The sequence below is a fragment of the Vicia villosa genome, linkage group LG1, assembly GCF_029867415.1.
Source record: "Vicia villosa cultivar HV-30 ecotype Madison, WI linkage group LG1, Vvil1.0, whole genome shotgun sequence".
Classification (NCBI taxonomy): Eukaryota; Viridiplantae; Streptophyta; class Magnoliopsida; order Fabales; family Fabaceae; genus Vicia; species Vicia villosa.
In genome coordinates this window covers 231,938,633-231,963,211 of record NC_081180.1, presented here as the reverse complement: position 1 = coordinate 231,963,211, position 24,579 = coordinate 231,938,633, and the positions used below count along the sequence as shown (strand labels likewise).

The 24,579-nt window shown below is 38.1% G+C and overlaps 1 protein-coding gene across 1 annotated transcript; it reads right to left on the bottom strand.

Annotated features, from left to right (window-relative positions):
* Positions 1-274: 274 nt before the first annotated feature.
* Positions 275-15,483, bottom strand: LOC131596424 (uncharacterized; the record flags this gene model as incomplete). The annotated part of the gene is made up of 2 exons (XM_058869073.1): positions 15,454-15,483; positions 275-1,183 (listed from the first exon to the last, which is right to left on the bottom strand). Coding segments are annotated over exons 1-2 (939 nt in total), but the record flags the coding sequence as incomplete, so codon positions are not given.
* Positions 15,484-24,579: the final 9,096 nt, after the last annotated feature.

Sequence of the window (24,579 nt, the reverse complement as noted above, 5' to 3'; positions counted from 1 at the left end):
TTACTCCAAATGGCATCACTGTATATTCGTAATGACCATACCTCGTTCTAAATGTTGTTTTCTGAATATCGTCCGTCTTCACCCGAATCTGATGATATCCCGACCTCAAGTCAATTTTGCTGAACACACATGCCCCAACTAGTTGATCCATCAAGTCATCAATCCTTGGCAAGGGATACCGATTCTTGATAGTAACCTTGTTGAGTTATCTGTAATCCACACACAACCTCATTGAACCTTCTTTCTTCTTCACTAGTAACACCGGTGCACCCCACGGTGACACACTAGGACGAATGAATTCTTTTTCCAGTAACTCTTCCAGTTGACTCTTCAATTCTGCTAATTCAGATGCCGACATACGATACGGCGCCATCGACACAGGACTAGTCCCAGGGACTAACTCAATAGCAAACTCTACCTCCCTCTCTGGCGGTAACTCTCTTACATCTTCTGGAAAGACTTCTGGAAATTCACATACTACTGGTAAATCACTACTTACTGCTTTCTTCTTCACTTCCATGGATGCAATCAACATAAACACGGCGGCCCCGCCCTTCATGGCTTCATCCACTTGTCTAGCGGTCATTGCTAAATCCTCGACAATGACATCTTCGGGGAAAATAACCGTTTTCGTGAAACAGTTGATATGAACCCGATTAAATTGCAACCAATTCATACCCAAGATAACATCAAGTTGTTCCAACGGAAGGCACACTAAGTCCATTCCGAATTCTCTACCAAAAATATCAATTGGACAGTTCAAACAAGCGAACGAAGTAGTCACTGAACCCGACGCAGGAGTGTCAATGACCATACTTCCATTAATCTCAGATATTTCCAAATTCAGTCGTTTAACACAATCCAATGAAATAAACGAGTGAGTTGCCCCAGTATCTATTATTGCAATTAAAGGAGTGCCATGGATAAAACACGTACCTTTAATCAACCGATCATCTGGAGTAGTCTCTGAACCAGATAAGGCGAATACCTTACCACCAGCTTGATTCTTCCTCGGCTTGGGACACTTAGGACTGATATGACCTTCTTCCCCGCAGTTGAAACAAGTTACAGTGTTCCCTTTGCACTCAATAGCAATGTGACCTGCCTTCCCACATCTATAGCACTTCTTTTCCTCACTCTTGCATTCGTGAATGCGATGTCCAGGTTCTCCACACTTGAAGCACTTGATAGGGGCACTAGAGTCTCCCCCACTAGGCTTCTTCCAACCTCCAGCCTTCTGGTTACCCTTACCATACGGCTTACCACGATCCATATGCTTTTTCCCTTTCCTGTCGACTAACTCGCGAGAGTGCGACGACTTCAGCTTAATATTGTCCTCTTCAAAGATTCGGCTGCAGTCAACCAAATCGACAAACCTGCGAATCCTCTGGTATCTGATACCCTGTTTAATCTCATCGCGGAGACCATTCTCAAACTTAACACACTTCGAGAATTCACTAGCCTCATCATTATTGTAGTGGACATAATACTTTGCTAGCTCCACAAACTTAGACGCATACTCCGGCACAGTCATGTTACCTTGTGTCAGCTCCAAAAATTCAATCTCTTTCCTGCCTCTAACATCCTCAGGAAAGTACCTCCGCAAGAATTCTCTCTTGAACAAAGCCCAAGTGATTGCAACACCTGCAGCTTGCAGTTCGTCCCTACTAGCCATCCACCAATCATCGGCTTCTTCAGACAGCATGTGAGTCCCATATCTCACCTTCAGATTTTCGTCACAATCAGTCACCCGGAAGATCCTTTCAATCTCTTTCAACCACTTCTGGGCGCCTTCGGGATCGTGAGTGCCTTTGAACAACGGAGGGTTGTTCCTCTGAAAACTATTCAGCTGCCTGTCAGCACCAATTCCAGCTCCATTGGCATTCCCTCCCAGCACACCAGCAATCATGCCCAGAGCCTCAGCGATAGCATCATCGTTTCTTCCTCCTCTTCCGGCCATTGTTCTGCTAAATATCAAACAATATCTATTAGGACAAGAAGTATCGACAGTGTCAACCTTACACTAATCGTATACGAGGGATTAACCGACACTAAGACTCTGACTCAAACGACCGACAATGCTCTGATACCACTATTGTAACACCCTTCTAATACCCCGCATAATAATAAATAATAATCAGAGTAAACATGAAAAAGGGCATTACAACTTCCAAATAATTAAACAATAATACTCATGTCATGCCATAAAAGAGAACGTCAATCAAATTTATTCAGATCATCATGTTTAACACAGCGGAATTATCTTTAACATCTGAATAACAAACAGCCAAGTCACAGACTTAAGGCGTTAACATAAAATCCATCCAAAACAAAAGTTTAACAAGTAACTCTAAACGACGCCCCCAGTGTTACACGACCAGAGCATGACACGGACCCAACTGACTCTAACGAACTACTTGACGAGCTAATCCTCACCAAGTACGAGAGCTACTCCTTAATCTGAAAAATAACAACAGTAAGGGTGAGTCTCATTCACATTTAACTAATGTTATAAGATATAGATAATAAAATATCATTTCACATGCAATTCACCCAATTACAGTTATGATCAGATTCAAAACATACAATCAGTAAGCAAACAACCAAATTAACACATGTTATAACATTGGACAATCTTCCATTCATGTTATAACATCAAAACAGCCTAATGCAATGCAACTACATGCATGTGGTACCAAAATCTGGGATAACCCAACTCACCGACCCACCATCGTCAAGGATACGGTCAACACCCACTCACTAATTCCACACAATGGGAATTAGCTACTACTGATCCACCATCGTCAAGGACCAGCCACAAATGATTATGAATGCATGCATCAACCATAACATGCTCATCACCCATATACATCGATCAATGTCATAATCATCAGTAAAACACATATTTCATACCAACAATACATGTATAATAGACACCAGTTATAACCACAACATCATACAGGTAAGACATTCGTTAATGTACCTATAAGCATATCCCACCACAACAAATAAGATCGATTGTTTTTAAAATGATTCAAACCACAGCTCAAAACACCATTTGATTGTATAAATTATTTGATTAGCTTCACTGTGCTCGAAACGGCACCAAGATCCGGCTTACGGTTTAAAAGTTACACATTTTTAAACATTTCCAGAATGACCTGTCGCAACAACTAACAGCACGCGGCGCGACACACGTTCGCGGCGCGGAACGAATCGAAACTACGCCTTCGCGGCGCAAACAAGGTTTCGCGGCGCGGAACGAGAAGAAACTACGCCTTCGCGGCGCGACCATACTCTCGCGGCGCGTACTGAGCATAACAAAACTTCCTGGCCCTTTGCCAAGCAGTTCGCGGCGCCAACTCCTGGACGCGGCGCGAACTGGCGATTTCCTGCGCTCCGAATAGCAGAAAACAGCCTGCGATTTCGTCCCCCTTTTCACTGAATCACTACCATACAAATCTCATTCCAACCAGATTTCGCATACAGTGAAATAACACATATTATAACACATTATAATACATTCAACCATCCAATTATCACCAATACATGATCAATATAATCATTATGCATCAATCCTCCCAAAACCTAACATTTCTACAACCTAAGCACAACCCAATTGATCCGAATAACACGATCAAATTCTATCATACTACCTATAATCCCATAATAGAAGATAAACGGAAGAGTCCCCCCTTACCTGAAGGTTGATTCTTCGTTCTTCCTCGCGTCGCCTTCTCCACTCCTCTTCTCTTTTCACGTTCAGACTCTTTTTTTCCCAAAATGATGTAACCCTCTCTATTCCACAACTCCTCCTATTTTATTAAAATTGAAATAAACTTATTTTAATTAGTAATAGGGCCTACCAATGCACCCTCTCTTTACTAACTACAACACAAGCCCAATTGCTTAATTCCTCATAGTCTTCCATAATTCCTAATAATTCCCCATAATTTATTTAAATTAATCAAATTAAATTATGAAAATAGATAGAGTGTTACAATGTTCACTTCTCTCATTATGTCTAATCGTTGTTGTGTGTTTAGCTGGTTTTGTGCAGGCAAATTATTCTATGTCAAAAGTTATCATAGCAGTTGCAAGCTGTAGTCTTCTCAATCACGTCAATCGGATTGATGATTTTACTTTGTGTAGTGTTTGCTGTACAACACTGTTATGAGGCTTTGTTACGGGGCTTTGGAGCTCGTCGTCACACTCTGTTTCATAATGAGTTTAGCTCGGCTCGAAATCTCGATGATCTCAAGCCCGAACGCCGAGCTCGTGACCCGTGGTTAAGGTGGCAGCAGGAGCAAAATTGAGAAGGATGCTAATTTGATTTTGAAGGTATTCTCCAGGATGTGTGTGATTTTGGTGGTTCTTTCTGGGAAGTCATCTTTGTACGGATTAAAACCGTCGGCCTATTTCAGTATATGTGGATCAATTGTCTAGTGACAAGGAGGAGGTGATTTATCCATGTAGCCTAGAAATGTTTCATTAAATTTGGTTGTGATGATTCTGATTTGTGTGGTAGTTAAGTTTTATTCTGCATAATTTCTTATCAGCTAGAAATGTTGTAGTTTTAAGTATTATAATGTTATTGTTTTGGAACTGTCTATTTGGTGGGAGTGCAAGAATGATTGTGTGGCAGAAATGTTGTAGTTTTAAGTATTATAATGTTATTGTTTTGGAACTGTCTATTTGGTGGGAGTGCAAGAATGATTGTGTGGCAGGGGGCTAGTATCCAATAGGGATTTTTCTTTTAGCAATTTGGTATGTGTGGTGGTGAATACAGTATTGTTGTATTGGATTGTTTTTCTTCTTGGTACTGCTTGTGCTGAGTTATTACTTTAATATACTTTTGCTTTTTCAAAAAAAATATAGAAAATGTGGCACATGAAATAAGACTATAGGGATGGTGGCTATTGAATGAATAAAAGTATTTTTTATTTACGGTGGATTTGGCCCAAAGTTATACGCTTTTTTTACCTTATAGTTTTAAAACTTATAAGGTTTCTTTTCAACTTAAAATAATACTTTGTCACATAATTTCTCTATCTATTTTTTCTGTGAATATATACTTTATCAATCTATACTTAGATAAACTTTTTGACACAGGTTCAATATTTGAGTATCATCAAGTGGCAAATTAATTACTTGTCCTTGGTTCGTTTAACCAAATAGTGAAAGAGTAAAATATGTAACTCTTTAAATGATTCAATAATAAATTTAAAATTTATTGTTAGATACTGGATCGAACTTTAGTATAGTCGAAGGATAGTTTTTTAGTTCGACAGGAGTAAGCATGAAGTCGAAGGTTGTTCAAATGCTTGTGTAGAAAATGCTAGGGTTGTAAGAATGTTAAATTAGGTTTAGTGTTTAAACCCTAATTTGTTAAGTTAGCTTGTTTATTAAGTTGGCTTGTGTAATGGGCCTTGTGGAAAAATCTCATTAGTTAGTATGTTAGGTTTTATTATAAATAGTTTACTAGTCTCTCATTATTGTACACTGTTAGGAGTGAATTAGTAGTGTTTTCAGTTGTCAAATTAACTACCTTTTGAGTTGGAAGTGAACATATCTTGTGCTTATTAAGGATTTTATAGTTAGAATTGAACTTTAGAGGTTCGATGCTAATTGTAGAACAACTTGCGTCACTTTGGGTGTTATTTGTGCAGATATTGAAGTTTGGAAATAAAGACGAAGAAACACGCAGGTGTAGAGCTTCTAAAGAGGAAGAATCACAAAGAAGGAAGGTGAAACAAAGTCCGAGCCGCGCCAATAATGAGCGAAACGTGCCATTCCTTCTGACTTGGGTTCGCGCCGCGCCAATACGTGTCGAGGCGCGATGGTTGCGTTACAAGGATAAATTGTTATAAATAGAAGCCCTAATCCTCAGAAGAGGAAGTCCTTGGTGAACGAATTTCAGAGAGCAATCCTATTCTAGAGCAGAAAACAACTTCCGACGGAGAATTCAACATCAACTGAAGACATTCCCTGGATGAAGATGAATCCTTCCATGAAATCTTGTGTGTTCTTCATGGCTATGGAGAGCTAAACCCCATTGTGTTGAGTTTAAGGTAGTAGTTAACCTATGAAGATGCAATTACTTTGATTAATTCTTGTGAACAATTATTTAAGCTTTATTATCAATGAAAAACCTTGCTTTTATTTTATATCATTGTTGAACTATCAATCGAGAGATAGGGTTTATACTTTTGCCCTAGGTTTTTACATTGACTTGTTGATTAATACTCAGAGATGAGATTTTGAAGAAGTTTTCATAAATCATTGTGGTTAATTCCCTTTATCTTTATAGTTATTCTGAGAGATCGAATATCATACCGGTAGAGGTGGTTCTAGATTGATCATTAGACATAATATCAGTTTTAAGGATGAATGAAGATAATAACTTAAATAATGTTAACTCGTGGATTAATTGATTATTGTATGTGAATAGGTTGATGAACCCTAGAACTCAACATATTCATTCACCATTGTTATTCGTCTTTAAGCTTTTTATCAGTCAATTATTATTCTGTTATATGCAATTTGAGAACAAACAATCAAAACCACTACTTTTCGCTAACTCATTATACTCCGACTATAGAACGGTAGCAATATTACTCAGTCTCTGTGGATACGATATATTAGAAAATATTTACCCAAAATACTTTCAACATACACAACAAATCCTAATTTAGGGTGAGAGAGGTTATTTGTTATTCTTGTAAACTTATAATCTTGTTTTCTAAGAGAAAGTAAAAGAATAACAGTTATAACCAATTTTTGTGTTCTTCTTCTTCCTTGTTCTTTATTCATCCTTTGTTTTATACTTTGCTATTGGCATTGAATTCACTACAAATTGGTGCGGTGAGCGTGGAGAAGATGCCTTCAACAAAGTATGAGATTGAAAAGTTTACCGGAATGAATGATTTCGGTCTGTGACGCTTGAAGATGAAAGCCCTGCTGGTTCAACAGGGTTGCTTGGAAGCGTTGAAGGGAAAGGCAGCCGTGAATGCTAATTTAACGGCAGCGGAGAAGACGACTATGATCGAGAAAGCACACAGCGCAATTTTGTTGAGCCTTGGTGATAAGGTTCTCCGGCAGGTATCAAAGGAGACGACGGCATCAGGGTTATGGGTGAAACTTGAAAGTTTGTACATGACCAAATCGCTGGTAAATAGACTCTACCTGAAGCAAGCTTTGTATTCATTCAAGATGATTGAAGACAAAGTGTTGGCTGAGCAGTTGGATATGTTCAACAAGCTGACTCTTGATCTTGAAAATATTGATGTGAAAATCGATGATGAAGATCAAGCGCTGTTACTATTGTGCGCTTTGCCTCGATCACATGCTCACTTTAAAGAAACTCTCCTGTATGGAAGGGAGTCCCTGACGTTTGAAGAAGTTCAATCAGCCTTGTATTCTAAGGACTTGAACGAACGAAAAGAGCATAAACCTTCGATTATTGGTGAAGGTTTGACCGTTAAGGGAAAATTCTTGCGAAAGGATGGTAAGTTCGACAAGAAAGGATATGTTTTCCAAGGAGTCATGAAGGAGTCGAAGGAAGTCTTGAGAGGCGTGAAGAAACAAGGCTTGTATACCCTTGAGGCTGAAGTTGTAAGTTGTTCGAAAAATGTTGCATCCACGAAACCATTGTCGAAGACAGAAATCTGGCACATGAGGCTGAGCCATGTCAGTGAAAGGGGTCTGGTCGAATTAGGGAAACAATATCTGCTTGATGGAGACAAATTCGAAAAGCTGAAGTTTTGTGAACCCTATGTACTTGGAATATCTTGCAGAGTGAAGTTCAACAAAGGCAAACAAAGAACACGTGGATCCCTTGATTACATCCATGCTGATCTTTGGGGGCCTGCAAGGTGTCCATCAGATTCAGGAGCAAGATATTTTTTATCCATAGTTGATGATTATTCCAGGAAGTTATGGGTATTCATCTAGAAGACTAAGGATGAAACTTTTGAGAATTTCAAAAGTTGGAAGACTATGGTCAAAAATCAGACTGGTAGGAAGGTCAAGAGGTTGAGAACCAATAATGGCCTTGAATTTTGCAATGAGTGTAGCGGGGAAAATCTGAGATCTAAGCCATAGGATTGACTCGACTCAATATTTCAGTGAAAGTCGCCACCGCGCTTTATTATTTCCAAAGGAAAAGGGAAAAGAACGAAGAAAACCCAAATTTTGTTTTTAAAACAAAAAGAAGAGATCTTAGGTACGGGTGTTGCTTATACAAGGGGAAGGTTTTAAGCACCCCTCATATCTGTGGTACTCCACAGGAACCTTTTTGAAAATCTGTGTCGTTTGTGCTAAAAAAAGGGTTTGTTTTATTTTTAAAATAAGCTCGGCAAGACATTAAGCCTTGTGCCTACATACCTCCTCGGCGCAATGGAGAAGTCAGAGCTAATGTAGTTCTGCTTAAAAGGGAAAAAATTTTAAAAACGAATAAACACTTTATCGTCGTCGGAGAGAAATACTCAGCCATTCATCTTGAGCATGAGAACAAACGAGTTCTTTGCTTCGCAAATGAAAGAAGGGCTCCAACTCGGATAAAATCAACGAGTATGCCACTAGCTCTCTCACGCGGAAAAGATCTCATTATATCAATCAATTTCAAAATCGTGGGGTATAACCACTCGTTTCGACAATTAACAGTGTCTAAACTTTTGAAGAAAAGGGCCACTAAGGGCAAAAGATATTTTTGAAGAAAGGTTTTTTTAAAAAGGTTGCAAACATAAGAAGGTTTTGGAAAAAGGGAGAAGATTTTGAAAATTAAAGAAGTGGGAGGAGATGAAGAGGCTATCCTATTGCGTAAAATAAAAGCTAAGGAAAGAAACGGTCTAACCAAAGAAGAAGCCAACACTTGACATTATGAGTCAAGGTAGAGTTCCCATTCTTTGGAATATTAACGTTAAACTGGAGCATTACCACTTGGGGATCCAGATGAACTTATTATCTTTAGCACCACTTTGCATTAAGCACATTAAAATTCTGACGAAAATCGGGCAGAGTAACGGTTGTTTTCGGGTAAAATCCTTATATCAATGCCTTGGAATTAACCATCAAGGGCTTTCAAGGAAATACCTGCACACATAAACAGACAACAATCCAATGCCAAACAGACATAACAACAGCAGAGTAACCATAGAATAAGGGTCCAGAGGTGCTAGGTCCATAAGTCCAAATCTCCATAATGCTCGGGATAGTAACCAATAGTCCAAAAGAGAGCCTTAAGTGTTTTTTAGATTTTTGTTATTTATTAGTGTTTTAGCATAAAAGTAAAGTATGGTCCAAGTGGACAAAGAGAAAATAGCGGAAACATAAACATAATGTCCAAATGGACAAAGAGAAAATAGCGGAATGTAAATATGATGAAATGATAAAGCAAAACATAAAGCAAAATATAAAGAGCAATATAATAAATTGCGGAAATTAAAGTCAATTGTTAGATGTTAAAGATAACCATCTTGAAACTTGTCAAGTATGTTATCAAAGTTAGTAAGAAAGATCGATGGTGAGTGAAGGATGTTCTCGGATTTAAATTCAATGGACATTTATCAGAAGCTTGATAAAATCATAGCGATTACACGATAAACCTCCATAAGTCTTAAATCAACCGCATACAATTCTCTTCCATATTTAATCTTTTTTATTTGGGACACGAAATATTGCGCTATGTTAAGCAAATCGCCAAGTGATTTATGTAGAAATCACCCCACAACGAGGCCGGTCAAAACTTCATGTGCTAATGCATGCGAGAGAAGCGATATGTAGATCACTCTTTGAAAGCAATACCGCACGAAAAGAAAAATGGTGAGTGATCTAGTCTTTACCAAGAATCCATAAGAATTCTCAAGGTATTAAGACTTTCATCGATCAAAATAAAAAGAAACAAAAGATGGAACCACATTAAAAGCTCCTTTCATCCATAATTTCAATCACTTAATTTTGCGGATTTGGATTCTCATCCTATCGACGCCCTAAGTCCATTGAATTTAGAGAGAAATTAGGCCTATAACTTGTGATTCAAAGAAAATATCAAAAGAAAGGAGTAGAAGATGAGTTAGAACCAAAAACAAGTCAAAAAAAGGCAAAAAACACATTCTGCTCAGATGTAAATCGATTTGCACAGAGTGTTTAGATGGAGGTTTAGCTCTAAATTAGTGAGGTTCAAGATGTGACTCACTAATTTTATGGAAGAAGAAAAGAGCTTTGAGTGAGGGGTTTGGAAGAGGTGAGGAGAGAAAGCGCAAGAGTTTTCTTGGCTATCAAAGCTTGAAAAATGAGGAGGGGAATGCCTCAATTTATAGCACTTAGGCTTGGGAAATTTTGTGGCTTGGAGTTAGGATTGGAAAATAGAATTAGGTAATCAATGATCTTGATGCAATCACATGAGGGTTTATGATTAAATGATGTAGGTAATCAAATACAAGAGCTAAGTCATGCTTCCCATGCTTGCAAATGATGTCAACACTTTCAAAAGCTGAAATTTGCCTTCATTTTTCCAAATTCGCACTGGTGCAATCGATTTACACTTTATGCAAATCTATTTACATTGCTGAAAAAGGCAAAATCTGGGGCAAAAACAGGTATGTAAATCGATTTGCACATTATGCAAATCGATTTGCACTGATGGCAGAAGCAAAATCTGGTGCAGAATCAGTTGTGTAAATCGATTTACACCTTATGCAAATCGATTTGCACTGTGAAATTGTTGAAAAATGCTCCTTTTGATGGGTATTTTAACTTGGTACCTACAAAACACAAACACACAAAAGCACAAGGCAATATTTTTGGTATTTTGGTTAGTAAAACAATATATACAAGACTAAAACATGGGTGCTCGATGATTCCCTTGCAGATGAATTGAGCACAACATCACAAGTAGAGCTCTGAGTTAAAACTTCTTGATTGATGATTGGTATGCAAATGATGTGTGATCTTAGGGTCAAAAATTAGGGTATGACAGATGCCCCTATTTAAGTTTCTTCGATTCGGAGATACGATGATTGGAAATCATCGTTTTGACGAAATCGAAGAGACTTAAATATATAAAACACAATTTTTGAACCTAAGATGCTATGCAATGTTTAATGAATGTATATGATGAGGATAAAACACGGCAACATCGGGGAGGAAAAGGAACTCCACTGGGAAAACAAATGTCTTATGGGCAGAACTTCACTGGGGAAGGCAAGACTTTGTTGGAGAAATGAGACTTTGCTGGGAAAAGAAACTTCACTGGGGAAAATATTTCGCACCAAAGCGGTTAAAGCATCAACTTTCGCTGGGGATAAGAGAAAACACCAACTTTTACTGAAGGTGGGCTACCAGATTTTACTAAAGGTAGGAGGAGGATTACCGACTCAATGGTTGACGGTAAACTACTAACTTAATGGTTGAAAGTAGAGAAAGATTGAATTACCGCCTCAATAGTTGACGATAAGCTACCAACTCAATAGTTGAAGGTAGAAGAAAATCGAATCACCGTCTCAATAGTTGACGATAAGCTACCAACTCAATAGTTGAAGGTAGAAGAAAATTGAATCACCGCCTCAATGGTTGACGATAAACTACCAATTCAATAGTTGAAGGTAGAAGGAAATTGAATTACCGCCTCAATGGTTGACGATAAGCTACCAACTCAATGGTTGAAGGTAGAAGAAAATTGAATTACCGCCTCAATGGTTGACGATAAACTACCAACTCAATAGTTGAAGGTAGAAGGAAATTGAATTACCGCCTCAATGGTTGATGATAAGCTACCAACTCAATGGTTGAAGGTAGAAGAAAATTGAATTACCGCCTCAATGGTTGACGATAAGCTGCTGAGAACAATAAGTTGCCGCTAAGAATAGGGATCAACTTCTTCTTTAATTAAGGACATGGCTTGAGAAAAGGAACTGGATACCAACTGTCACTTACACTGAAGCAACTTACCATTTGCCGAGCTTCTTCCATTTGGAATCAAGAAGTTCATAAAGCCTGAGAGATTATCACTTGCTGTGAAGATAAGATTGATATGTAGAGACACACAAACTTTCTCAAATAAAGAGGCTTCCATTTGTTGTCAACCAAAACATGATGGGGATAACATAAGTTGCTTAAAGTCAAAACCTGCCCCTTGCTTTCAAGCACAAATTCCAAGGGAGTGCAATAACAACACTGCTGGAAAATAAATCTTTCAATATATGATAAGAACATCAATCACCAATGAATTTTCCATTATTGAGGAAAGAAGAATCCTAAAGAGGTGCAAAATAAATGCCTTCTCAATAATATTGCGAGAGACCAAAGTTCAACTCCAGGAGTAAACTGGATAGAAACGGTCAAAAAGACTCTACCAAATGAGGAATGAACTCAAATGGGGATTAGTTCCATCCTGACAAATGAGCAGAGGAGGAACACTGAAGCAAAATTCTTCCACGAGGAACAAACTCTGTGGGGAATTAGAAAGGATAAACATTTTCTGCTTAGGGTAGACACTCTAATGTAAAGAGGTCATGTATTTTGAGGAAAGAAATGCAAAATGGATATGAATATATCTTTTTCTTTTTCTCTCTTTTTTTTTATGCATGTTGTATGTATAAATGAATGTCATGTATATGCTGACAAAACAAGCAAAAAAAATACTAAGAAGTGACAAGACATCACAGTACCAACTGACACTCATGGAATATCAATAAGTTGGAGATATCATAGGAAGTCCTCCTGAAGACCCATGCTAAGAACACTACTGAGGATTCAATTGGAGATAAACACAGAGGCCACTTGAGGAACAAAGTCCTACTACAAGGTTCAAGAGAGATACTGACTGAGGAGAAAACCCAAAGTCAAACTTCAAAGATCTAAAAATCCAATGAAGGGATAACAACGTGAACTTCACACTGAGGGAAAACTTGTTGGAGATACACACCAAGCACACTCTTTGGAAACTATCAATCTCTGCGAGGGATTTACATATCATCAATTTCTACCAAAAGGGATGGAAGAACATATTCTTGCAAGCTCTACTATGGGAGGTCAGAGAAAATTTCCTTGTAGAAAATCACCATTCTGAACTTGAAAAGGAAATAAGAAGTTATCATCATAGCAAATGAGTTAACATGCGGGGGATTTTAGTTCAAAACTCAACACAAGTTGAGAAAGAAAACCCAACAGTCAACTGATGTCTCAAAACTTCTTGGTAGAGAGTGACATACTCTGGATTGATCATGGCAACGACCTTTGTACTTCAAGCTAATGAGGTGATCAAGGTAACTTTTGATTCACAACTTGCCCCAGACTACATGGTTTATGAGGAATCTGCCTCAAAAGTTTCATAAAGATCCTTGGCGTCATAAAGACTTGGAATAATCTGCCCTAGATCAACAGATTCTTGGAGAGATTTATCGAATCTCGATGTAACTGCCCCAGATTGACTGAACTTGGCACATTCCTTTGTTTGACAGAGTCTTATAACTTTGCCCCATGATGGTAATCAAACTTGCAAAAGCATTATACTGGGAGAACAGTATGCCCCTGGCAATGTTTTAGTTTTCTATTGATGATCAGATGTAAACTTCCTGGATGTCAAACAAATGTTTATAAGCAGAAAAATGTTTATTCTGAGAATGATAATGAAAATGCAACAATTATGTAGGTCTTGAAGTTTCAAAAAGATGTCGCAAAACCTTGTGAACGAATCAATGGTTAAGGAATGACATTGATTTTTGTATGCATATGATACCAACACAAGTTTTCAGCATAACCGATAGGAGTCAGGAACGCTTTCCTGTTTAAGTATGCTCTTGAAATAAACCCTGCTTCAATTAGGACTTTTGAGGGTTGTAACGTGGCCTGGTTCACGATTTTCAGAAAAAAAGATTTTTAGGCTCAAAGTTTATTTAGCCTACCCCAACTTCGTGATGTTCTCCAGTCCTATGTTCAGTTAATTCAACATGAGTATTCATCTCTCAAAAGGATTTTGTGCCGTTAAGGATCCAATGAAGCTTTCTTGGAGTAACAGTCACCCTTTTTGTCTTCGTGATTGCATTCACACGGATTTGTTCTTTGCTGAGGACTTTTGCTTTGTAGTCCTTTCTTTTCACTTTTCAGTTTTTTATTTTCCCTAACTTTTGCCTGGACTAATTCTTTTGAATTGGTCGTCCAGCGGGATGCTCTAACTTTTGCCTAAGTCATTTATTTTCAAGTTTCTGACTTAGCAAGCCTTTTATTTTCTTTCCTTTTTATTCTTTTGATTTGAATAAATCATGTGACATTGACTTTGTCTTGACTTGTTGAGAGGGTTTTGACTACCTCATTCTTTGGCGGATGGAGGATAAACATTATGGTTTCACATTTTCCAACCTTTTGATGCGCGGGGAATAACCATTGTGGTTTCCCATGATCCATCCTTTGATGTGGATATGACGTATTCGACCTTTGGATGCACAATCCTTTTTGAAATATGAACACTTGGTCAAATCAACTGAACACTACCCTGCCCCAGGTTAAAAATTAGGGTTTTTTCATTTAGAAAAGAAACTCCTACTTCAAGGCTCAAAGGGGTTAACAAGGGATTATCTTCCTTATATCTCCGGTGTTTGGGAATTTGAAACAATGCCTGTACATCATCAGCAGGGTTTTATTCAAAAGCATACAACCAGAAATTTTGCATTTTCAGATCATCATCCTCCCTCCAATCTTTGCATAAGCAAGAGTTTGGCAAAAGCAATTGGTATCATAATGCATAAAAACAAATAAACATGAGTGAAACGAATGGATTACTTCAAGACAAACATTATCATTGCATTAGCATTAACATTCAAAAACAAACAAGTTTCTACATGCAAACAATGCATTGAAAAACAAGAAATATTACAAATGAAAATTAGTAAGAATTCTAAAAACTGAGAAAACTCTCTCCATCTAGGCTTGTGCTGAAGGAAACATCTTACAAACTTTAGGCTACCATCAATAGTGATTCATTCATGATTTGGCAAAGGATTGAATTGAACAACACGACCAACATCTCGGAAAGTCAAAATACCAGCGTGGATTAATCTTTGAACTTCAATCTTGAGAGGCCAGCAATCCTCTAAGCCATGTCCAGGAGCATTCTGATGAAAAGCACAAGTAGCGTCGACTTTGTACCACCAAGGGAGTTTCTCGGGAACAGGAGGCGGTGACCTTATCTGAACCAAATTCTTACAAATCAAAGCAGGGTACAATTCTGTGTAAGTCACGGGGATAGGACCAAAATTCCCCTTTTGAGGTTGATTTTGCTCGTTCGGTGGAAAAGCTTGTTGACGAGTACTCTGGTGATAATTTGGAATCGCATGAACTAAATTGGATACAGGAATGACATAGGAACATGCTGATGTTGGTGATGATTGTTTCCTCCCCTGATTCTCTTCTTTGAAAATTCATTACCAAACTTCTTCACACTACCAGCTGAGTTACCTTCCTCAAGCGAACATTCCTTTCGGACATCTTTTTCTAGAATCGCTTTCATATCCATCTTTCCATGGAAGTCAGTAGGTGTACGGACTATTATCCCCTTAGGAAAGGATGAGTTCAGAGTTTCAAGAAAGACCTTTGCCATCCTTTCTTCCTTCATAGGAGGATTGATTTGGGCAGCAACTAAAGCCTCAACCAGAGCAGTCAGATGCTCCATACCAGCCTTCAAAGTAACCACCTCTTTGCAGAGTTCAAGAATCTCTTGTTTGATGCTTTCCATTTCTTCTTAGCACGAGCGTTGTACTAATGATACCAGGAGAAAGGAAATAAGGCTCTGGAGAATTTCTTTAGAAAGCAGAACCAAATATAGAATGATGCATGCAATGCAGTAATTTGTTTTTTATATTTTAGTATTTGAGTTTGAAGGAACTTAAGATATTAACTTGTAAACACTCAAACATTGGACTAAAGCTTCGATAAAATTATCATCAAAATCAGTCATCCATTTTGGTGGATTAGAGTTTTCACCCCATCAACACCCAAGATCCATTGAGTTTGATGAAACTTATGATGTTTACAAGGAAAGACCTCTAAGTTCCTTGAAAATCAAAAGAAAAAGAGTTTTCATGGATGCATGAATGCATGGTTTATGCATCTACTACAACCAAGAGCATGCAAGGTCACACAAAAATCACATAATTCAGGTTCAAAGGTTCGACGTCACGAGCATGGAGCTATGGGTCTACCCATCCCACAAGGTGTGTTCTAAGGAATTTTGTACCTGCCAATCGGGTTCTACAAAGGTTCCCAGAGTTTTCAATCTTCTATCGGATATTACCGGCACGCACAATTGCTCATGGGCGCCAATAATATGCCTAAAAAGACCTCGTCTGAGCATAGTATCGCATGACAACAAGCTCAAATTGGTACTTGATCTTGTTTCTGCACTACATCCTAAAAAGGCTTAGATGGGTTAAAAAGGTTCTAGGCCATTCAGCTTCTACGGACACTCACTATTGAAAGTAATAGCGTTTTTACGATGATTCGTAACAACATCACCTACCTTCCATGAGACCTCCACTGATTGGGGTTCCACCATATGATGCTCATGTTAAGGATTGCTCCTGACATGCAACTATTGGCCTTACCACCTCCTATCTCAAGTTACTCACCAAAGTCCGGTTTAGAACTTTATCTCATCACAGAGGAACCATCGAGCACCAAAAAGAAAAAAAAAAAAAATAAACAAACAAAGCACACAATAATGTATACAGATAAAAAACACACAGATAAACAAAAATAGGCTTAACACGCTTAAAACTGGATCCCCAGTGAAGTCGCCATTTTTCTGTAGCGGGGAAAATCTGAGATCTAAGCCATAGGATTGACTCGACTCAATATTTCAGTGAAAGTCGCCACCGCGCTTTATTATTTCCAAAGGAAAAGGGAAAAGAACGAAGAAAACCCAAAGTTTGTTTTTAAAACAAAAAGAAGAGATCTTAGGTACGGGTGTTTCTTATACAAGGGGAAGATTTTAAGCACCCCTCATATCTGTGGTACTCCACAGGAACCTTTTTGAAAATCTGGGTCGTGGGTGCTAAAAAAAGGGTTTGTTTTATTTTTAAAATAAGCTCGGCAAGACATTAAGCCTTGTGCCTACATACCTCCTCGGTGCAATGGAGAAGTCAGAGCTAATGTAGATCCGCTTAAAAGGGAAAAAATTTTAAAAACGAATAAACACTTTATCGTCGTCGGAGAGAAATACTCAGCCATTAATCTTGAGCATGAGAACAAACGAGTTCTTTGCTTCGCAAATGAAAGAAGGGCTCCAACTCGGATAAAATCAACGAGTATGCCACTAGCTCTCTCACGCGGAAAAGATCTCATTATATCAATTAATTTCAAAATCGTGGGGTATAACCACTCGTTTCGACAATTAACAGTGTCTAAACTTTTGAAGAAAAGGGCCACTAAGGGCAAAAGATATTTTTGAAGAAAGGTTTTTTTAAAAAGGTTGCAAACATAAGAAGGTTTTGGAAAAAGGGAGAAGATTTTGAAAATTAAAGAAGTGAGAGGAGATGAAGAGGCTATCCTATTGCGTAAAATAAAAGCTAAGGAAAGAAACGGTCTAACCAAAGAAGAAGCCAACACTTGACATTATGAGTCAAGGTAGAGTTCCCATTCTTTGGAATATTAACGTTAAACTGGAGCATTACCACTTGGGGATCCAGATGAACTTATTATCTTTAGCACCACTTTGCATTAAGCACATTAAAATTCTGACGAAAATCGGGCAGAGTAACGGCTGTTTTCGGGTAAAATCCTTATATCAATGCCTTGGAATTAACCATCAAGGGATTTCAAGGAAATACCTGCACACATAAACAGACAACAATCCAATGCCAGACAGACAGAATAACAGCAGAGTAACCATAGAATAAGGGTCCAGAGGTGCTAGGTCCATAAGTCGAAATCTCCATAATGCTCGGGATAGTAACCAATAGTCCAAAAGAGAGCCTTAAGTGTTTTTTAGATTTTTGTTATTTATTAGTGTTTTAGCATAAAAGTAAAGTATGGTCCAAGTGGACAAAGAGAAAATAGCGGAAACATAAACATAATGTCCAAATGGACAAATAGAAAATAGCGGAATGTAAATATGATGAAATGATAAAGCAAAGCATAAAGCAAAATATAAAGAGCAATATAATAAATTGTGGAAATTAAAGTCAATTGTTAGATGTTAAAGATAACCATCTTAAAACTTGTCAAGTATGTTATCAACGTTAGTAAGAAAGATCGATGGTGAGTGAAGGATGTTCCCGGATTTAAATTCAATGGACATTTATCAGAAGCTTGATAAAATCATAGCGACTACACGATAAACCTCCATAAGTCTTAAATCAACCGCATACAATTCTCTTCCATATTTAATCTTTTTTATTCGGGACACGAAATATTGCGCTATGTTTAGCAGATCGCCAAGTGATTTATGTAGAAATCACCCTACAACGAGGCCGGTCAAAACTTTATGTGCTAATGCATGCGAGAGAAGCGATATGTAGATCACTCTCCGAAAGCAATACCGCACGAAAAGAAAAATGGTGAGTGATCTAGTCTTTACCAAGAATCCATAAGAATTCTCAAGGTATTAAGACTTTCATCGATCAAAATAAAGAGAAACAAAAGATGGAACCACATTAAAAGCTCCTTTCATCCATAATTTCAATCACTTAATTTTGCGGATTTGGATTCTCATCCTATCGACGCCCTAAGTCCATTGAAATTAGAGAGAAATTAGGCCTCTAACTTGTGATTCAAAGAAAATATCAAAAGAAAGGAGTAGAAGATGAGTTAGAACCCAAAACAAGTAAAAAAAGGCAAAAAACACATTCTGCTCAGATGTAAATCGATTTGCACAGAGTGTAAATCGATTTGCATAGCTCTGTTTTCAAATCTACACAGTTTTTTTAGTTATGTAAATCGATTTGCACCAGATGTAAATCGATTTGCACAACACAGTTTTTCAAAAAAATAGCAAATAAAGAGAAGAAAACTTGTTTAAACATAAAACCAAACACCTTGTGATCTTGGATCAATTTGTGCACGAAAATGTATCAAGTAAGCAAGCAAAACTCAGCAATGTAGCACCAAAGGTGCATCAAACATAAACAACAATGGATCACATCTTGGATCATGGAAAGGATCTAGAATTTTACCAAATCTTTCACAAACTTTGAATCTTCTTCAAGAACACACAACCACAAGCCTTGATCTCTCACAATTGATGAAGAAAGTGATGTTTAGATGGAGGTTTAGTCTTAAATTAGTGAGGTTCAAGATGTGACTCACTAATTTTATGGAAGAAGAAAAGAGCTTTGAGTGAGGGGTTTGGAAGAGGTGAGGAGAGAAAGAGCAAGAGTTTTCTTGGCTATCAAAGCTTGAAAAATGAGGAGGGGAATGCCTCAATGTATAGCACTTAGGCTTGGGAAATTTTGTGGCTTGGAGTTAGGATTGGAAAATAGAATTAGGCTTGGGAAATGGTTTTGCAGCCAAAAAAGAGATCCAATGGTCTTGATGCAATCACATGAGGGTTTATGATTATATGATGTAGGTAATCAAATACAAGAGCTAAGTCATGCTTCCCATGCTTGCAAATGATGTCAACACTTTCAAAAGCTGAAATTTGCCTTCATTTTTCCAAATTCGCACTGGTGCAATCGATTTACACTCTATGCAAATCTATTTACATTGCTGAAAAAGGCAAAATCTGGGGCAAAAACAGTTATGTAAATCGATTTGCACATTATGCAAATCGATTTGCACTGATGGCAGAAGCAAAATCTGGTGCAGAATCAGTTGTGTAAATCGATTTACACCTTATGCAAATCGATTTGCACAGTGAAATTGTTGAAAAATGCTCCTTTTGATGGGTATTTTGACTTGGTACCTACAAAACACAAACACACAAAAGCACAAGGCAATATGTTTTGTATTTTGGTTAGTAAAACAATATATACAAGACTAAAACATGGGTGCTCGATGATTCCCTTGCAGATGAATTGAGCACAACATCACAAGTAGAGCTCTGAGTTAAAACTTCTTGACTGATGATTGGTATGCAAATGATGTGTGATCTTAGGGTCAAAAATTGGGGTATGACAATGAGGCGTTCGATAATTTTTGTGCTGCCTCTGGTATTGCAAGGCATATAACTGCTGCAGGTACTCCACAGCAAAATGGTTTGGCTGAAAGGTTTAATTGAACTATTCTGGAGAGAGTAAGATGCATGTTGACTAGTGCTTGATTGAGAAAGGTGTTTTGGGCTGAGGCTGTTTCGACAGCAACATATCTGATAAACAGATGTCGTTCGACATCGTTAGATATGAAGACACCTGGAGAAGTTTGGTTGGGACATCCACCAGATCTCGACAAACTAAGAGTATTTGGCTGCGTAACCTATGCTCACATTAGGCAAGACAAGGTCGAACCTAGAGCTCTTAAATGCATGTTCATGGGATACCCTGAAGGAGTCAAAGCTTATAGGCTATGGTGCCTAGAGCCAGGTCACGGGAGGTGTATCACCAGTCGAGATGTAGTTTTCAATGAAGCTGAGATGGATTTCAAGAAAATTGGTGATGATGATGGTCAAAGTGTAGAAGAGCTGGAACAGGTAGAGATTCCTGTTGAGGTGAAGCAAGTTGATGCTGAATTGCATATTCCATATGAAGTCGAAGAAGAAGAAGATGCTGAGGAAGTTGAGGAAAATGTCGATGACTATCTATTGTTGAGAGATAGATCGAGAAGAGTCATCAAGCCACCTCAGAGACTTGGGTATTCAGATCTTATAGCTTATGCCTTAATCTCTGCAAGTGAGTTCTAGACGAAGAACCTACAGACTATAAGGAAGTTATGAGGGGCCGAAATAAGACTGAATGGCTGAAGGCCATGAATGATGAGATGAAATCTCTTCATGATAATCACACTTGGGAATTGATCAAGAAACCTGCTGGGGCAAGGTTAGTCACCTGTAAATGGATTTTCAAAGTTAAGGAAGGAATTGAAGGAGTGATGTCGAAAAGATACAAGGCAAGGTTAGTTTCAAGGGGATTCACTCAGAAAGAAGGTGTCGACTTCAATGATGTGTTTTCTCCTGTTGTGAAGCATAGGTCCATTCGAATGTTGCTTGCCATGGTGACACAGTTCGACCTAGAACTTGAACAGCTGAATGTGAAGATTGCGTTCTTGAATGGTGATATAGATGAAACGATCCTGATGAGGTAACCTGAAGGGTATGTCGAAAAGGGGAAGGAAGATTATGCGTGCAAGCTAAAGAGATCTTTATTTTGGCTGAAACAATCTCCTCGACAGTGGAATAGGAGATTCGACAAGTTCATGGCACACATAAGTTTTATTAGAAGTCAGTTCAACCACTGTGTTTACTTCAGATTTTGACCTGGTAATTCATTAGTTATTTTGTTGCTTTATGTGGATGATATTCTCATAGAAAGCAACAACGTTGAAGATGTAAAGAGGGTGAAGGCTGAACTCAATAAGGAGTTCGATATGAAGGATCTGGGAGCTGATTCTAGGATTCTTGGAATTGACATTCAAAGAGATAGAAAGAAGTCGAAGTTATGCTTATCTCAAGAGGCATATCTACGAAAGATTCTCGAAAGGTTTGCTATGTCGAATTCAAAGCCAGTTGTGACTCCGACAAACCCTCAATTCAAGTTGGGTATTTATCAGTGTCTTAGTACTAATGTCGAAAGAACCTATATGAACAGTATCCCATATGCTAATATAGTTGGTTCTTTGATGAATGCTATGGTCTGTACTAGACCCGACGTAGCATATGCAGTAAGTCTTGTAAGTAGGTACATGACGAATCCTGGAAATGCTCACTAGCAAGCATTAAAGTTTATTTTAAGGTACATAAATGGGTCTCTGAACAGGGTCCTAATTTATGGTGGAGCCTTGGGTGAAGATAGTAAAGCAGTAATCGAAGGATATGTCGACTCTGATTATGCAGGTTGTATGGATTCTAGAAAGTCTATTTCTGGATATGTTTTCACCATGTTTGGCACAACAATTATTGGAAAGCAACACTTCAGAAGGTTGTTGCTCTATCAACCACTAAAGCGGAGTATATTTCTCTAACTAAACCTGTGAAAGAAGCATTGTGGCTTGAAGGTTTTGCTAAGGAGCTGAAACTTCAAGGTAAAGGTATCACCATTAAATGTGATAGTCAAAGTGCAATACACCTGTCGAAGAATTCAGCCTATCAAGAGCGACCTAAGCACATTGATGTGAGGCTGCATTTCGTTAGAGGAGTAATCGAGCATGGAGAAGTCCAAGTGCTAAAGGTTTCGACTGAGGACAATGCTGCTGATATGATCACAAAGACATTGCTAAGTTGCAAGTTTTTTCACTGTATGCAGTTGATAAAGCTGCATGAAGAAAGCTAGTTTGTTCCCTTGACGTTGTAGAGTTAGGTCCAAGGCGGAGATTTGTGAGATATTGGATCAAACTCTAGTATGGTCGAAGGGTAGCTTCTTGGTTCGACAGGAGTAAGCATGAAGTTGAAGCTTGTTCAAATGCTTGTGTCAAAGATGCTAGGTTTGTTAGCATGTTAAATTAGGTTTAGTGTTTAAACCCTAATTTGTTAAGTTACCTTGTTTATTAAGTTGGCTTGTGTAATGGGCCTTGTGAAAAAAGTCCATTAGTTAGTATGTTAGGTTTTATTATAAATAGCATACTAGTCTCTCATCATTGTACACAACAAATCCTAATTTAAGGTGAGAGAGGTTATTTGTTATTCTTGTAAACTTGTAATCTTGTTTTCTAAGAGAAAGTAAAAGAATAGCAGTTATAACCAATTCTTGTGTTCTTCTTCTTCCTTGTTCTTTATTCATCCCTTGTTTTATACTTTGTTATTGGCATTGAATTCACTACATTTATTATTAATTATAAAATTATTTAATAAACTATAATTATTAAATTTAAATTATAAAATATTAATAGGATAATTTGTAATCTGCTTAACTATCATTTTATCTGTATTTATAAAATTAATAGCAAACCTATCAATATTGAAAGGGGTGGTTTAGTTAATTTAAAATAGAAGAAAGTTCACTCATAGGAAAAACTGTTTGCTAATGAGTATTTTAATTGATCAAATCATTTTGGTTTATTGAAGATGAAGATACCATTAGTTTTGATCAATCAAGAGAGAAGACACAAATATGGATAAAAGCAAAATGATGGAGTTGAAAATTGTGAATATAAAAATAAAGTATTTCCTATCTTGTTTTTCTTTAAAAGCAATATGTTTTCTCTAAGAAAATATCAAAAAAGTAACCAACTAATGTCTGAACATTTTCAATTTTAATCAACCACAAAGTGATATGTGTCTTCATTTTATTAACTTATTTTTTAACTTCAAATTTCTCACTCTTTATTCTTTTCTCTTAATTCAAATTTCAAATCTCCTTTATATTTATTTTTTCGTACATTTTCACTTTCTTGTAATTTTTCTCTTTAATTTTCTCTTTAATTTTTTATTTTATTAATAACAAATAAAAAAACTGGACCCCTTATTAATGTAATGAAGATGAACACAGAAAAATAATGAATTTTCAAAATATAAATTTAGTCCTAACAAAAAAACATAATTAGTTTGTTCTGGACTGGGCCAAGATTCGGCCCAATCTAACTTCGGCCCACTTAACCATGAGGGTCCAAACTATCTCATGGCCCATAAAGAGCACAGCCTGCTCGTCTACCCTTTGTCGGGCGTAATGCTCCCCGCGAGCTGCCTGGCGCCATGCTCCCCGCGAGCATCCTCACGCCGAGGACCCTGCCATTCGCAGGGCTCCTTCATATCCAACCCCCCGAATAATGCAGAGTCCACGTGGTCCCTAAAAGACCGCGTCTTCCTTGAACTTTGGAGCGGTTAACCAGGACAGAGGGAACTCACGCACCTCTGGTATTTGCGCCCAGGAAACCTGGCAGTCTCCTAGTTGGGCCTGGTAATCCAGCCCAATAGCGAGATCATGGCCCAGCGTTGGGGGCTATAAATGCCCTCTTTCATTAGAGGGTCAGGTATTCAATTCTTTCTAACCTTTAGCTTGTACTTTCACTCCTTTGCTCATCTTCTCACTTTGGCATCGGAGTACCTTGCAGGTACACCCCCCTTCACTTCACATAGATCCAACTTGCGAGAAAGCCTTGACGATCCTTTTGATCCAGTACGATCAGTGGCACCGTCTGTGGGAAACAAGCTTCCCCGTCTTTAACAAACAGAGATCAAAGCTAATTCACCCCCGATCATCATGGCCGACAACAACACCAACCAAAATCCTGATCCCTTCCATCTCAATCCTCTCATTCACGGTACCACTGCTGAAGGACATAATCGACACCGACGAGAGGGACAACAGTCCCCTGCTGACGGGCAAGGAAGACCAAGACATGAAATCTCCCAACCCAGCAGGAACGAGCAAGCTCAAAACAACAGGAACGAGCAAGCTCAAAACAACAGGAATGAGCAGTCTCATGTCCATAACGGGCCAGAGGAAACTCGAAACCAGAACAACGAAGCTGACTCCAGAGACGGGCAACCAGCCTCTT